We start from the raw sequence: 16522 nt of genomic DNA, 5'->3' as shown, positions 1-16522 counted from the left end.
CCCACTTCCTGCTCCCCGCAGCCACCTCCACCACACTCCTCCTCCTCAGCCACTGCGGATTCTGGACTCAGGCAGCTCTCTCACCAGAGTCCCCAAACTCTCACTCCCTTTGTCATCCTCTGGATCAGCCCCATCATGTCAGATGTGGCTGTGGACACCAACTCTGAGATCACCACCAAGGACTTAAAGGAGAAGAAGGAGGTTGTGGAGGAAACAAAAAATGGGAGAGACACACCCGCTAATGAGGAGAAAGGGGAACAGGAGGCTGACAATGTGGTAGAGGAAGAAGGTGGGAAGGAGGAAAAGGAAGAAGGTGATGGTGTGAAAGAAGATGGAGATGAAGATGAGGAGGCTGAGACAGTTATGGGCAAACGGACAGCTGAAGATGATGATGTTGACACCAAGGAGCAGAAGACAGACGAGGATGACTAGACAGCAAAAAAGGAATAGTTACATTTTAAAAGGCCACCATGACCGTGTCAGAATCTAAACATGGTCACCTTCGAGTAGAGTGTCCCACCCATCCACTTTGGGCAGCGCCACCCGCAGATAACACGCGCTCACTACCACCCAACCAAAACCACAACGTGAATTTGCAGCAGGGGAAAAAAAAAAAAGTTCCAAGGCACTGCTTTTTTCTTGAAAATACTTTAAAAAGGGAAATTTGTTTGTATTTTTTATTTACATTTTGTATTTTTGTATATATTGTTAGGGGTCAGCCATTTTTAATGATCTCGGATGACCAAACCAGCCTTTGGAGCATTCTCTGTCCTAATTCTGACTTTACTTGTGGTGTGACCATGCTCATTATAATCTCAAAGGAGGAAAAAAAGCCTTGTAAAAAAAGCAAAAACAAAAACAAAAACAAAAATTACAGTCTTATTCCGAGCATTCCAGTAACTTTGTGTATGTACTTAGCTGTACTATAAGTAGTTGGTTTGTATGAGATGGTTAAAAAGGCCAAAGATTAAGTTTCTTTTCTTTTTTTTTTTTTTGTCTATGAAGTTGCTGTTTATTTATTTATTTATTTTTTGGCCTGTTTGATGTATGTGTGAAACAATATTGTCCAACAATAAACCAGAATTTTATTTTGCTGAGTTGATCTAACAACAACAACAACAACAACAAAAAGATCAGAAGAAGACTCATTAGCAACATGTGATATGCAAAAGTTACAATCTTGCTTGCTGAAAGCTAAGAGGGCTTAAACTACTTAGTGATGAAGATCAGAAGCCACAGCCTTCAGTATGGGTTGCACTTCAATATAAAAGAAAACAAACATCCTCACCGCTGGACCAATAAATAACACCATGATAAATGGAGAAAAGATTGAAGTTGTCAAAGACTTCATTTTGCTCGCATCCACTATTAATGTTCATGGAAACAGTAGTCAGGAAATCAAATGATGTATTGCATTAGGCAAATCTGCTGCACAAAACCTCTTAAAAGTGTTCAAGAGCAAAGATGTTCAGTTTGACCCAATACCTGACCCAAGCCATGGTATTTTCAGTAACCAGCTCTGGTAGCGTAGTGGTTATGAATCGGGCTGCGAACCTTAAGGTCAGCGGTTTGAAACTACCAGCCGCTCCGCGGGAGAAAGATGAGACTTTCTACTCCCGTAAGGATTTACACCCTCGGAAACCCTGTACAGGGTCGCTATGGGTCGGAACCAATTCGACGGCACTTAACAACAACAACAACAACATATGCATGTGTAAGTTAGACAGTGAATAAGAAAGACTGTAGAAGAATTGATGCATTTGAGTTTGGTTGTTGGAGAAGAATACTACAAGAACCAGGGAGTACCAGAAGAACAAACAAATCTTTGTTGAAATAAACACTCCCAGAATGCTCCTTAGAAGCCAGGATGGCAAAATTACATCTCTCATAGATATGTTACCAGAAGGGACCAGTCCCTGAAGGAAGGACATCATGCTTGGTAAAGTGCAAAAAGTCAGTGAAAAAGAGGAAGATACCTAATGAGATGGAATGACACAGTGGCAGCATCAATGGACTCAAGCATAGCAGTAGTTTTGAGGGTGGCACATGACCAGGCAGTGTTTCATTCTGATGTGAATGAGGTCCCTAGGAGTCGGAACTCACTCAGTGGCACCTAGCAACAAATTGAGGTAAAATTCTATTCTAGTAAATAACAGTTTCAGGGTCACACAGTTATCATTTTATATGTTAGTCCTAGTGTGGTGCTGTAGGATAAGCACTGGACTGAAAGGTTGGTTTGAAGTTCAAAGACAGCAGTTGAAACCCACCAGCTTCTCTATGGAAGCGCTATACAGAGTCAGAATGAGTCGGAATTGACTCAGTGGCACTTAATAAGAACAACAACAAACAGTAAATATGTACTGTGTGCCTAACAGAATTGACAGAGCTACCAAAATAAATAAAGAAACCCACTGCCACCAAGTTGATTCCAACTCATAGGGACCCTATCTAGGATTTCTGAAGCTAAATCTTTATGGGTGCTGACAGCTTCCTCTTTCTCTCATGACGCAGCTTGGTGACTTTGAACCAGTGACCTTATTGTTCACAGTCCAACACTTATCTCACAGAGGACACAAAATAAATTACGTTTAAATAGTTTCGCTTCTAGAGAGATGATTAGAGCTTGGTGTGAGAGGCAGAAGCAGCCACCTTTGGGAGCACATGTGTTCATTCGTTCTTCATTTGTTGATGACACATTGGTTTCGTCCTTGCACGGGTACTTCAGTAGCAGCTCAGTAACCTGATTAGCATTCTAGCTTGTCTCCTGGGTGGGGAAAATTGGTCCCATTTAGTACTGATTAGCATTGGCGGGGAAGAGGCAGTCAATGTTTCTACCTCTTCCTGTTCAGAAGAAACCCTCTCAGAGAGACAATAGGTAACTTAGTGGCAGCTGGAAATCTCTAGCCTCTGTCTAGTACTCACAACACCACCATTGTGATGATGAGGGTGGTGCAGATTGATAGCAGCTGGGTCACATCTTTGGAGATGAGAAAACTAGCACCTAGGAACATTGCAAACAGCTGCACTGCTCGCCGACTCTCCACGCTCCATTTGGATCTTCCCTGGCATCTTTTGGAATGCACTGTTTTCCAGAGGTGCTGGGTTACATCTTGGATGCGGTGATCCGACTTTTTCATAAAAATGTCATGCACGTTTAGCAGTTCCCAAAACAAAAATTTAAATGGGCCTCAATGTCAGTGGTGCTGAGCTTGCTGGCTTTGGTTCCAAGGGCTTTTGTTGCTGCATGTGATCATTTACTGCCGATAAGAGCTAAGAACCTACCCCTGGGCTGGGCAGCCTTTGGTGTCACTCAGAGGCTGTTTTCTGCATGACAAAAGGAAACACTCTGAGGATCTTATTGCTGAATAATTGCTTCCTGTGGTTCCAAAGGCAGTGCTTGTCAACTGAAGTGGCTCTTCCACAGCCAGGCTCTGGGAGCCAAGATTTCCCCTCTGTGGGGAGGGAGGAGAGGCTGGAGATCTGAGGAGCAGCACATCTGCCGGTACAGTAAAGTCTACACGTGCGTGCGGGGAGACTTCATTCTTTACATGAAAAGGGCGTGAAGTTTCACTGATACAATAACTAACAGAAGAGAGATTGCTGCAAGCAGCCAAGACTATTAACAAATTATTTTGAGATTCCCATTGCTCATTTAATTAGTGGGTGCTTTTGCATCCTGGCTGTGGTAATTTCCATTGAGATAGACACTAACCTATTTTGAGCATCTCTTACCGCACACTGAGGAATGCAAGCCTCAAGTTTGGCTCTCTGCACCATTTGGGCAGCCCACTCACTTTCACATTTGATTCTGTTTCACTTCGCTCTAGACAGAAAAAAAAAAAAAAAAAATCCAAGGCCACCACAGAAACCTGACCACCAGGATTGGTAGAAGGAACAAGGCCTGTAGTGCTGGACCACCTTGTCAGTCGCCATGGGCATCTCAGTATTTCATTCTTCGGGTTCTTCCAGTATAAAAAGGAAGTTGTTGTGATGTGCCATCAAGTCAGTTCCAGCTCATAGCCACCCTGTATAGGGTTTCCAGGGAGCGGCTGGTGAGCTTGAACCTGCAACCTTGCAATTCAAACTGACTTTGCAGTTCAAACTGGCCTTGCAGTCCAATGCATTAACTGGCAGTGCTACACCCTGACTCCAAAAGGGAAATAGCATCTACATTATCATCTTAGAGGGCATTTTGAGAAGTGAATGGAGTAACTCAAATACTGAAGCATCAACTACATAACATAACAGGCACTGGCCATCTTTCTTCAGACAAGTTGAGTTTCCCAAAAACTGTCTCTGCACGACCAAAAAGCATCAGTTGGGTGGCTTTAAGTTAGTTTATAGGCACAGTGACATCCAGTGTCTCGTAACGTGTGCCATGGAGAAGCAGATAATCTAAGGCCGATGAAATGAAGCACAGAAATCAGCCAGAGGACCATTTCCTGGTGCCGGGCTGGAAGCATATTAGGTAGCTGAGAGTGAATCGGTGAGACTTCATCATTCAGGTGAAATACTTCCCATAGTACTTCAAGTTCCAGCCCACACCCAAGATTCCCTGCTTCCTGCTAAACCTTTTCTAAAGGAGATTTTTTCTAATTTGCTGATGGGATTAAAGGTATTGATGATGGAGAAGTCATGGCCGATTGCTGACCTTCAGGAAGGATTGATGTTGACCTGAAAACCCTTGCCCTGTGGGTCATCAAAGGTGCTATGCAAGTAATTAATTAATATAATCTGGGTGGAGCAAAACTTCCTCCTCTTTCTATTGCTCAGGTGACTCAAGTGAGATTATTTGATGCTGAATCTCTTATGTTAAGTTCCAAGGAACCCTGGGAAGGCAATGATAAAGCACTCAGCTGCTAACTGAAAAGTCCTCAGTTGGAACCCACTCCTGGGATGGGAGGGGAAGGCCCTGGTGATCCAGTTCCCTAAAGAGTGTCGTGTTGTTAAATGCCTTCGCCATCTAGTTGATTCTAATTTATGTTATTGTTAAGTGCCATTGAGTCGATTCCAACTCACAGTGACCCTGTATAGGGTTTCCAAGGAGTAGCTGGTGACCTTGAACTACCAGCCTTGAAGTTTAAACGGCTTTGCAGTATGCTTCATTAACCCACAGTGCCACACCAGGACTCCTTCCAATTTATAGTGATCCTGTATGGGGTTTCTGAGGAGCAACTGGTGAGCTTGAACTGCCGACCTTGAAATTCAAAACTACTTCACAATCCAGCGCATTAATCTGCAGTGCCACAATTCCAGGACCATTATGGCCTAGGAAACCCAGGGGGGGCAGTTCTACTCTGCTCTACAGGGTTGTTCTGAGTTGAAATGGTCTCAACAGCACACAACAACAACAAATCAAGTACACAGCTGGCAATATTTGTGTGGGTATGTGTGTGAGAGAGATGCAAAGCCACATGCTATCACACTAAGCTAAACAACTGTTTTGTGTATTTGTTAGCAGTGTTGTACTGCTTTCTTCTCTGATGAAACCATGACTCAGAAGGATTCTAAACAAAAGAAGAGGTGTTTATTTTAGAGTCAGCTAAGTGACCAGAGCATTATCTCCCAAGGCACCAGGCCAGGGGTTGGGAGGTTAGGGAATGAGGATACTACAATGATGCTAAAGCACCAAAACCAAGCCCTTTGCCCCTTGAGTCAAATTCACACTCACAGTGCCCCTATAGGACATAGTAGAACTTGCCCCCAGAGGGTTTCCAAGGCTGTAAATCTTTACAAAAGCAGACTTGCCATCTTCCTCCCCTTGGAGACTTTGGTGAGTTCTAACTGCTGACAATTAGATGAACAGCCAAACACTTACTTAGCCACTGTACCACAAGGGCCGCTAAAGACCAGGCCTCTTGAAAATACAATTTCATAGGTAAAGATTTCAAGTTAAATAAAGGAAGATCCTACTCTTTGTCTAGTTGGTGAACTCGGTGGAGCTGTTATTAATGGTGCTTCATGTCTCTGTGTTCCTATAATAGATCAGGACTGGCATTTCCATTTACAGATCTTTAATCTCCAGGGTATGACTTAAGTTCAAAATACATTGGCCTGGGTGCATTGTGTTAATGGATGCTTATATTCTTTTGAACAAAAATTATGCGTGTGTATTTGGGGAAAAAAACAAACAACATACATCAAATGTATTTTTTAATGAAACTGGACAAAGAAAAAGTCTTGGATAGTGGTCTGGAATAAGCATGCTATTGACAGTGTGAGGTAAAAAACTCTGCAGGTCGAGAGTGTGGTGTGCTTTATATCCTGGAAGTTAGGGCCCCAAGGTCCAACACAGAAGGACTCACCATGGACATAACGAAGCTTCTATACTATTCCTTCTTTGGTCATTACGTTAGTGGTAGAAAGCAACAAGCCGTCGATGGTCAGAATTGTGTCGCTCCAGGTGCCCCTAAGATTTGCAGGCTCTTGTTGTGATAGGCAGGAAAATTGCTAAAGTGCTGTTTTTCTTACCCTTGTTGAAAAGAGGGTTTTAATAGTTAAAACAGGACAATGTAGGTATACCAAAATATGTTTTCAGTACCACGTTTTATAGTTTGTGAAACGAGACATCTCATTGTAGCCCTTCTGAAGAGCCTCTATAGGGGGTTTGCAAAGGAGGGGCTGCTGAGGAGCTCATCTTTAAGAGTGAGGTGGAGACTTTCTGAAACCAGGAGCCCATTGGCAGAGTAGCCTCCCGTGGGCCTGGCACAGTACTGGTGCTAAGGATACCACAGCAAGACAATAATTTTTGTCCCTGTCCTCGCAGACTTGGCACTGGAATAAGGAAGGCAGACCAAAAAGAAAAAAAAAGGGGGGGGGTCAATTAAATGCTGTGTGATGGGGCTATCTAAAAGGATCACAGAGGGAGTATCTGAAAGGGTGGAGATGGGAGCCATGAAATAGTGTCAGGGAAATTATAACTGACCCCAAGGTAAGTGGGAGCTTTCCAGACAGAGGAAAGCTTTCCCAAGTCAAAGGAGTTGACATCCCAACAAAGAGAAAGCATGATGATTTTGAGAAATGGAGAGTTCCAATGTTTCCAGAGGAGTCAGGGCGCATTGAAGATACATGCAGGTGCAGATGGCCAAGCTAGCTGTAAGTCATGTTGAGGAAGCTAGTGAGGGGTTGGAAGCACATCCATAGAGAATCTAGAGCGACACCACTATGGTAGCCATCAGCTATGGCTGCTATTTAAATTGAGATTTGATAAAATTTTAAATTTAGTTCCCCACTTATACCAGCAACTTCATACCAACCATTTCAAGTGCTTAGGAAAAAGCCATCTGGGGCTAGTAGATACCTTATTGAGCTATGCAGAAAGTTGCAGTGCATTGTGCTGATCTAGAAATTCTACATAGGAGGGCCACCCCAAAACAAAACAACCAAATTCATGCTCTGAAGTCAATTCCCACTCATAATGACCCCCAAAAGGACAGAGTAAAACTTCCCCGTGTAGTTTTCCAGGTTATAAATCTTTATGGAAGTATACTGAGAGGATGGCAAGAGGGAGTAAAATAAGACCAGCTAAGGTGCTGATTCAGTAATCCAGGTGCGGGATGATACGGCCTTCTCTAGGAAGTACTGGAGAGATGTTTGGGTGGTGAAATTAATGACTTTAGTTGACAAATAGGATATGGAGACTGGGGGAGGCAGGTTTATGATGACCCCCAGGGTAGACAGTAGTGAGGAGCGGCCAAAACAGCAAGAGCTTGTTTTGGACATAGTGAATTTGAGTTCCCTTGAGGATATCCCGATATCCCAGTAGGTATGAAAATGAAGAAGGGGAGCTGCTGGTGCAGACTCAGAAAGTGGGATAGGTGGTGGCTTCTGAAGCCTGCAGTTGATGGGACTTGCCAGTGTGTTGGTGCAGAGTAAGGAGAGATTCTAAAATGGAACCAAGGAAAAGCAAATCTCTGTTGAAAGTATGCCAGAATGCTCCTCAGAAGCTAGGATGGTGAGACAGGTATGTTATCAGGAGGGACCAGTCCATGGGAGAAGGACATCATATCATGTTGGGTAAAGTAGAGGGTCAGAGTAAAAGAGGAAGACCCCACCCCCTCAAGGAAATGGATTGCCATGGTGGCAGTAGCAATGGGTTTATGTGTAACAGTGATTGTGAGGATGGTGCCGGACTGGGCAGTATTTCGTTCTGTTGTGCATTGGGTCACTGTGAGTCAGACCTGACTTGACAGCACCTAACTACAACAATGAACTGGAAATGGGGAGGCACTTGCAAATGATGTAGCAAGGACAACCAGTGTGGTGAGAGATGGTGAGAAAAGGGAGACAAGCTGGAGACAAGTGTGTCCACCCTGTGCAAATGAGGGAACAAATGGAGAACCACTGTGAAGAGGTCAGTAATCATAACAACAAGGAGGTTGTGGAGAACAGTGGACTGACTGACCTTCTGTCTCTGCTCACTGGATTTCCAATAACTCTCAGAAGCCACAGTCAGTAGAAACAACAGTTCATTAAAAAAGAACGAAAGAAAAAGTGATGTCCCATAAAGAGTCTTAGTAAAATTGCTTTACTAAATAGAAGAAAATTGCTAGTCTTTTATTATTTGATGGCATGTATATATGAAGAGGAGTCTTGGTGTGGCACTGTGGGTTAATGCGTCAGACTGCAAAGCTGGTTGAACTGCAAGGTTGGTGGTTCAAGCTCACCAGCTGCTCCTCGGAAACCCTATACGGGGTCGCTATGGGTCGGAACTGACTCGACGGCACTTCACAACACCAACAACAACAATATATAAAGAAGCATTGCAATGTGACTTAGAAAACATGCAAACTTTTTATGTTTGCGTGTTTTAAGCATAGCTAAAAATCACAAGAGCTTAGCACACCCTTACATTTTTTAGGAAAGGTGGCTTTAAAATATTTAAATATTTTCAATGGCTAATGTTTGGGCGATTAAAGATCATCCTTACCCACAACCAGAGTGCCAAGAGACATTCTAAGGTACAGTTGTACCAGACCTTAGTGAAATAAGAAAAAATAAGTTCAATACAGGAAGTCTGTCCTTCCGTGTGTTTGTGTGTGTGTGTGTGTGTGTGAGAGCGAGAGAGAAAGAGATAGACAGACAGTCTTCTTTTTCATGAACTTATATTGATAACTGACCAAAGTTTCATTTATTTCATAGAGAGGGGGAGGGAGGAAAAACATTTTTTTTTTATGACAATCGTATGTTTTGTTGTTGATTATCATTTTATAAATTGCATGCTCAATTTGTAAAAAAATTTTCCATTCTAAAAGTAGTATTGAAAAATCATGAGAGTAAGTTTCTGTAAGAGCACCAGGCAAAGTAGGGCTCTGCCGCCTTCTATGGAGAACTGGTGGTGCAGAGGCTGCTAACGAGAAGGCAGTGATTCTAATCCACCAGTCAGTGGGAGAGAGCCTTGGAGACCCTATGGGGCAGCTCTCCTCTGTCCTATATGGTGTCTGTTAGAATCGACTCGACATCAGTGGGTCTGTGGGTTTTGCCTTGTTCTGGAAGGTACAAAGGAACGACACGTTCTGTTCCCACCTGGATGTATGATGCCACAGGGAGAGCTCTCTGGAAAACCCAAACTTTCTGAGGGGTCCTGCAGGCCCTGCTTATGCTTCTAAGAAAGCCCATCTACATCAAATAAATCTAATATGTGGGAATCTCATCCTAATCTGAAAAATCTCTAGGGAAGGCTTGGAAAGCCATCTCATTGTCAGACACCTGGGTCAAAGAATCCCCCCTCGTACCCAGCCTAAACCCTGCTTCTTCAAATATAATAACAACAGTATAATACCTGGGATTTACGTAGTGCCTTTCTTCCTAAATCCTATCATTAAACCCTTCTAATAGCTCCATAGCACTTCACAACAATATCTCCATAAGGCAAGAATGAATAAATATTACTGTTACTCCCTTTTTATAAAGGAAGCATTTAAGCCAGGTGATTAAGTGCACATGAGGCAAGACCAGAAGGTAGGAGTGTAGCAGGTAGGGAGCATCTGTGGGCCAACCGCTCACTCCTCACCCCTTTAGCTCCATTGCCCTGAGTAGGGTGGATGTCACTCTAGGATTCTTTACTGGATGAACGTAATCAGGGCCAGTTACACAGGTGTGCCATTTAAGGATTGTTGTTGTTAAGTGCCATTGAGTCTGTTCCGGCTCAACAACCCTGTACAGGGTTTTCGAGGAGTGGCTATTGGGTTTGAACTGCCGACCTTGCAGTTCAGACTGACCTTGAGGTACAGTGCATTATCCTGAATGCTACACCTGGATTCCATTGTCAGATTAGAGGAGATTATTTGAAATGACTGGCATTTAAATGGAGCACTGGACTGCTAACCGCAAGGTCTGTAATTCAAACCCATCAGCTGCTCTGCTGGAGAAAAATGAGGCTTTCTTCTCCAGAAAAGATGTGTCGTTGTTGTTAAGTGCCATGCAGTCATTCCAACCCATAGTGACCCTGTATAGGGTTTCTGAGGAGCAGTTGGTGAGTTTGAGTCGCTGACCTTGTCGTTCAAAGTGACCTTGCAGTCAAGTGCTTATCCTACAGCACCACTCCAGGACTCTCGTAAAGATGTACAGGCTCAGAAATGTTCTATCAGATTAATGCATTAGACTGCAAAATCAGCTACTCCTTGGAAACCCTATACAAGATTGCTATGGGTTGGAATTGACTCGACAACACTTAACAATAGCAACATAAGTTGATATTCACTGCAATCAGCTTGATGGCAATAGGTTTGCTTTAGCTTAGAGGTTTAAAAAGGTCAGGAGGAGATGCCAGTTGACCATTTACATTTGTCAGAGTCATGGTCAGAGGGACTAGGGAATGTGTACGTTTCTGGTTCTAGTATGTAAATGCATCTACTGACAAAGAATTGGAGGCACAAAGGTTAAAAAGACCCCTGGAAGAATAGCCACAAATGGGAGACAGAGTGATAGAGACTGTCCGTTTGAAAGAAAAATTTTGGAACCTTTAAGCTGGAAGAATTCTTCAAAGTTTAGCTTGGCCAGGCCCCTTGTGAACAGCGATTAATTTTAAAGCGTTTCATAAAGGCTAGGAAAATCTGTGTCATATTTGGACAGCTACATCTAACTATCCCATATCACTTGGTTCAGATTTGTTTTTTCACATGTTAACATTTTTGAAGTCAGGAAACATAATTGATTCATGTGTTTCAACAAACAAAACCCTTCTCCCAAAGGCTATTACTGAATCCCTAAAATGCCTTCCAATCCATAGATAAGCCGGATGATAGGTATTTTAGACTTTGTGGACCACACTGCCTCTGTCACAACTACGTAACACTGCCATTCTGCCATTCCAGCGTGAAGGCAGCCATACGTAATATACAAATGAATGAATGTGGCTGTATTCCAATAAAACCATTGTATACAGTTTTACACAGGTGACAAAATCATGTTATTTTGGTTTTCCTTTCTGATTACTTAAAAATGTCAAAACATACAAACATGTAAAAAACATATAAAACCAGGCACTAGGCCAGCCCCTGCTTGTTCTAAGATGGGCATCGTAGAATCAGAGTGTCCCTATTTAAATCAGAAGAGATGTCCCCTTGCCAGTGGGATCTAACTGCTGTATAGGGCTTCTGAGGAGCAGTTGGTGGGTTTAAACCACCACCCTTTTGGTTAGCAGTCCAATGCTTATCCTATAGCTCCACACCAGTATTTACTGCTTTTGTTGTGGTTGGTATTAAGTGCTGTCGAGTCAGTTCCAACTCATAGCAACTGTATAGGGTTTCCGAAGTGTGACTGGTCAGCTGAAACCACTGACCTTGCTATTCAAACTGACCTTGGAATCTAGTGCATTAACCCACAGCACCACACCAGGACTCCATACTGCTTACTGCTTTTGTTGTTGTTGTTGTTAAGTGCCGTGGAGTTGGTTCCTACTCATAGCGACCCTGTACAGGGTTTCCGAGGCTGTAAATTTTTACGGGAGCAGAATGCCTCATCTTTGTCCCGCGGAACTGCTGGTAGTTTCGAACTGCTGACCTTGCGGTTCACAGCCCAATTCATAACCACTACGCTACCAGAGCTTCTTGCTTACTGCTTTTAGGGCCCGTTAATTCTCTTTCAAAGATTCAAATAAGGATTCAACTGCTTAACCTAACATTTGGAGTCCCTGGGTGATGCAAACAGTTAAACACTCAACTACTGACCAAAACATTGGGAGTTCAGATCCACTCCGAGGTGCCTCCTAAGAAAGGCCCAATGATCTATTTCCAAAAAATCAGCTACTAAAACCTTGTGCAACACAGATCTACTCTGACACTCATGAGGTCCCTATGAGTCAGAATCAACTCAGTGACAACTGAGGAGGGAAAAGAAAAATCTAAGATTTTAGCTGATCTTAAAGTTGGTAATATGAAGGCATGAATTGGTCTAGATTTTTCCTTTGTTAAGTGTGTAGTGTACATATGCAGGAAGGATCTAGGAAATATTGAAAACAAAATTAGGAAAAGTTCATACTTCTATATACAGTAACATGCCAATGCATTTCAAACACAACCCTTTCATTAGATTTCTTTTGTTCAGCCATGTTCTAATTATCCCTTTATCTTTAAGCTCTACTTTCTTCTTCTCCATTGTGTCATTTTTTTTGTGTTTTTTCACATGTACAATAGACCGTATTCACAAGAAGGCGGGGCTGCAATCTAGAACGAGGCTGGTAACACAAGGAAACTTAAACAGGGGGGAAATTAAATAAATTCAAGTACCAAAAAAAATTAGAAGGAAATTGAACCCGTCTTCCTTAGCACAGCATCCTAACAACATATTTTGCAGGCTTAATATTCCACAGTGACCAGAGATCCATGCTGCTGCCACCACATGTGTTGTATAAATGGTGATGAAGAACACATTAAAATGCAGCTTCAGATGACAGCCACCTGTTAAGGGAGATGGGGAGATTTTCAGAAATGCCCTTGGTTTTGCATGAGACGTTGAGTAGCACCTACGTCCCATCCCAGCAATTGGCTGATTCTAGGTATCTAGTCCACCCAGAGATTCTTGGGGGGGCAAACAATTAAGCGCTTGACTACTTACCTAAAGGTTGCTAATTTGAACCCACCTTGTGCTGCTTCGGAAGCAAGGTCTGGTGATCTTCTATAAAGATGACAGCTAAGGAAACCCTACGGAGCTGTTCTACTGTGTTAACGCAGGGAGTGATCATGAGTTGGAATCTACTCAGTGGCAGTGGATTTGGAGTTTTTGTTTTAGCTTTGTTCTACCCAGTCTCCACCAGCACAGACACTAACCAGGTCTGTGTGTCCTCGAGGGGAATGACTACCCTGCGTTCCCCTCATCATCAGGTATAGCTGCAGGTGTCCCATCCTGACCCTAGGTCCTGACACTGGCTTCCCGCGACAGATAAAGACTTGCTTTTAAAGTGGAGAATCAACAAGATGCCCCTCCCAGAGGACAGCTCTGCGGCCACTGCCATCTCAGAGACCCCAAGTGTCCCAACAAGTTCCCCAGATGCCTCTGACATGCTGAGATTGTACATGCATAGTTGGCATGCTCACCGGCAAACTTAGCTATCCTAGCAAGAAATGCCTTTTCTTGTGTTCTTAAAAACCAAGCATTTGAGATCTTTTTTTTTCCGGATGATCTCTTGGTAAGATGGAGGAGTCCTTCCAGGACTCTGCTAACCTCAGCCTGTAGGAGAGCCAATGAGGAACCCACAACCAAGTAGTGACACTTGCAGACCTAGGTTTTCAATAAGGAAGCCACAAATACAAGTTAGTAAAGTGTTCGGCTTCACACTGAAATGCTGACAGTGTGAGTCCACCTAGAGACAGAGATACCTTGGACAGGCTTGGCAGTCTGTTTCCCCAGAACTGAGCCATTGAAAACATAGGGATCACAGTTCTACTCTGGCACACGTGGGGTCACTGTGAGTCAGGACCAACTCAACAGCAATTGGTATAACCTTGTTCTACTTCTGGGTATAGAAACAAATGCAACAAAGATTGGAGAGCCTTTGCCACCAGGTCGCAATTTGCTGAGATGTCATCAGCCAGAGAGAAGCATCGCTTTACATGAGCCTGCGTGCACGGCACATCTTCCATGCCTGCATTGGGTGGGTACTGGGGCCAGACTCCATAAATATTCATTGCTGGCCAGTTTCAAGGAGGCCAGGTGGTGCTGTGGGTTAGGCATTAGGCTGCTAACCATAAATTCAGCAGTTCAAGCCCACCAACCACTCCTCGAGAGAAAGATGAGGCTGTCTGCACCTGTAAAGATTTACAGCCTCAGAGGATATTTGTACATGTGCCCCTCCTTTGCTGAATGCATGTCCATGAAAGTGGTGGAGCATGCGGCGGGTGGGGGGCGGGCAGCCTTATGAAAACTTCTTAGAAATTACCAAATACCTTGAAGGAAATGAGTCGCCGCACCTGGGGGTTCAGGACCATAGCCTCAGGGACACCATGGTCAGTTGGCATAGGATAGCACACAAAGGCAGTGTGAGTAGCCTCTGGGGTCTGAAGAGCTCATGAGTGACCATCTAAGGTACAATGATTGGTCTCTCCCTGTCAGGAGGAAAGAAGACTGGTGAAAATCTTAATTGCTTGGAAAGAGTCCAGTGGACTAATGGAATGTTTGAGCATCTGTCTCCATGATGCTGAGACCAGAAGATCTAGATGATGCCTGGCTACCACTACCAACCACTCTGAAAAGGATCACATGAAAAGATCCTAGATAGAGTGGGAGAAAATAATGGAACAAAACTCAAAGTCATAAAAACGACCAGGCTTACTGGTCAGGTAGAGATTGATGGAACGCTGAGACTGTGGCCCTTAGTCAGGTTTGGAAGTGAACTCAGCCCTGTTTTTCATTTTCAGCCAAGCAGTTGATTGTTATATAAGGGAGGGAATGGTCAACCATTCGAGATCAAAAAGATAACATTCACTTAAAGACAAAATTCATAAGGGTTGGGGAAGGAGTAGAAATAGAAACAAGAAACACAGGGAGGTAGTGGGATAAGTGATGTGACACATGGGGATTCCAGTCATTGAAATGCAATGAAGTGCCTGATTTGTTAATGTAGAGCTGATGACCTGTTCTGTAAACCTTCGCTCAATTCCCAATAAAAGGTTAATTAAAAAAAAGGATTTACAGTCTCAGAAATCCCAAGGAACTGTTCTACTTTGATACTCTGACCTATTTTGTTGGTGAGTGCTGTCGAATCGCTTCCAACTCGTAGTTATCCTGTGTAGAGTTTCCAAGGAGCAGCCAGTGAGCTTGAGCTGCCAACCTTGCAGTTAGTTCAAACTGACCTTGCAGTCCTGCGTATTAACCTGCAGCGCCACACCAGCACTCTCCTCTGACCTGTGTTGTTGTTGTTAAGTGACGTCAAGTTGGTTCCAACCCATAGCAACCCATGTACAGAGTTTCTGAGGAGCTGCTGGTAAGGTTGAACTGCCGACCTTGCAGCTCAAACTGACTTTGCAGTCCAGTGCATTAACCCACAGTGCCACTCTCTGACCTACAGGGTCAGTATAAGTCAAAATCTACTCGATGGCAGAGGGTTTGTTTTGGGGCAGGAGGGGCAGTTTCTTGGTTATTTTCTAATGTTCACAAGGCCATATAGTCTTAGTGTTGAGAGTTGAGTCTATGCATCTTTTTGCCCGTACCTCATCAATAGGAGTTAATGCGCCAGACAGCAAAGCTGTTTGAACTGCAAGGTCAGCGGTTGAAGGTCACAAGCTGTTCCTCTTAAACCCTATACAGGTTCGCGATGGGTTGGAACTGACTCGATGGCACTTAACAACAACAACAACATCAATAATACAGATGACTAGAATTCTGGCCTTTGGAAACTAAAACTTTAAACTTCCTCTGGGTGCTCATGTCTGGCCACAGCTCAATCCCGATTACTTGGGAGTCCGCTGACTTGGAAGAAACGAGCTGGAAGGTGATAGATAACCTGTGCTGGGCTACTGGCATTGCAGTGCTCCATCACCACTTGAGGGGCCCCAAATGTGAGAAGGGGGATGATGCCCTGTGGCTGGTTGTAGGGGCCCCTCGAGGGGTGATGCTCTGTGGGGAGGAGGCACTGACCAGCCACAGCCTTGTTGTTGGAGCTGGCAGGGCGTAGCCAGCCTCCCTGCGACCTTGCCACAGCCTCTGACACCAGAACAGCTGTGGCCCATCAGGCTGGGATAAATTGTCTGGCTAAGCTTCTGTGATTCCAACAGATAACGTTTTGTGCTGGATGAAAAGCCAGTGTGCACGTCTTCTCTGAATCCTATTAATGTTGGGCTCTTACTGCTGATTATAATTAGGGTGCTTGCCTCGCCATCCAACTGGGTACTTATCAAAAAAGGCCTATGGGAATCAATACTGAGGCGGTGGGCTGGGCCATTTCTCATTGCAGTAAGGCAGTCGTGCCAACAACTGACATGATGGAGTTTTTGTATTTCTGTCCTTGTAACCCTCAGGATGCATGCAATCAAGATGTATTGCTCATTACTGGTGACTGGAATGCAAAAGTAGGGAGCAAAGAGGA

The 16522-nt window shown here is 43.9% G+C and overlaps 2 protein-coding genes across 3 annotated transcripts in view; both read left to right on the top strand.

Moving 5' to 3' along the window:
- Nucleotides 1-16522, top strand: part of NR3C2 (nuclear receptor subfamily 3, group C, member 2) — a 477644-nt gene that overhangs the window by 442536 nt on the left and 18586 nt on the right. The window lies entirely within an intron of this gene.
- On the top strand, nt 136-432 carry LOC102829633 (prothymosin alpha-like). The gene has a single exon (XM_006870869.1). The coding sequence runs from the start codon at nt 136-138 to the stop codon at nt 430-432; it is 297 nt and encodes a 98-aa protein (XP_006870931.1).

Source organism: Chrysochloris asiatica, unplaced genomic scaffold (assembly GCF_000296735.1).
Source record: "Chrysochloris asiatica unplaced genomic scaffold, ChrAsi1.0 scaffold00155, whole genome shotgun sequence".
NCBI classification, from domain to species: Eukaryota; Metazoa; Chordata; class Mammalia; order Afrosoricida; family Chrysochloridae; genus Chrysochloris; species Chrysochloris asiatica.
Note: the sequence above shows the minus strand (reverse complement) of the source record. Positions and strands in the feature narration are given on the sequence as shown.

What these genes read in the sequence shown, in the direction of transcription:
- LOC102829633 (XM_006870869.1), top strand. Translation starts at nt 136, where the DNA reads ATGTCAGATGTGGCTGTGGACACCAACTCTGAGATCACCACCAAGGAC.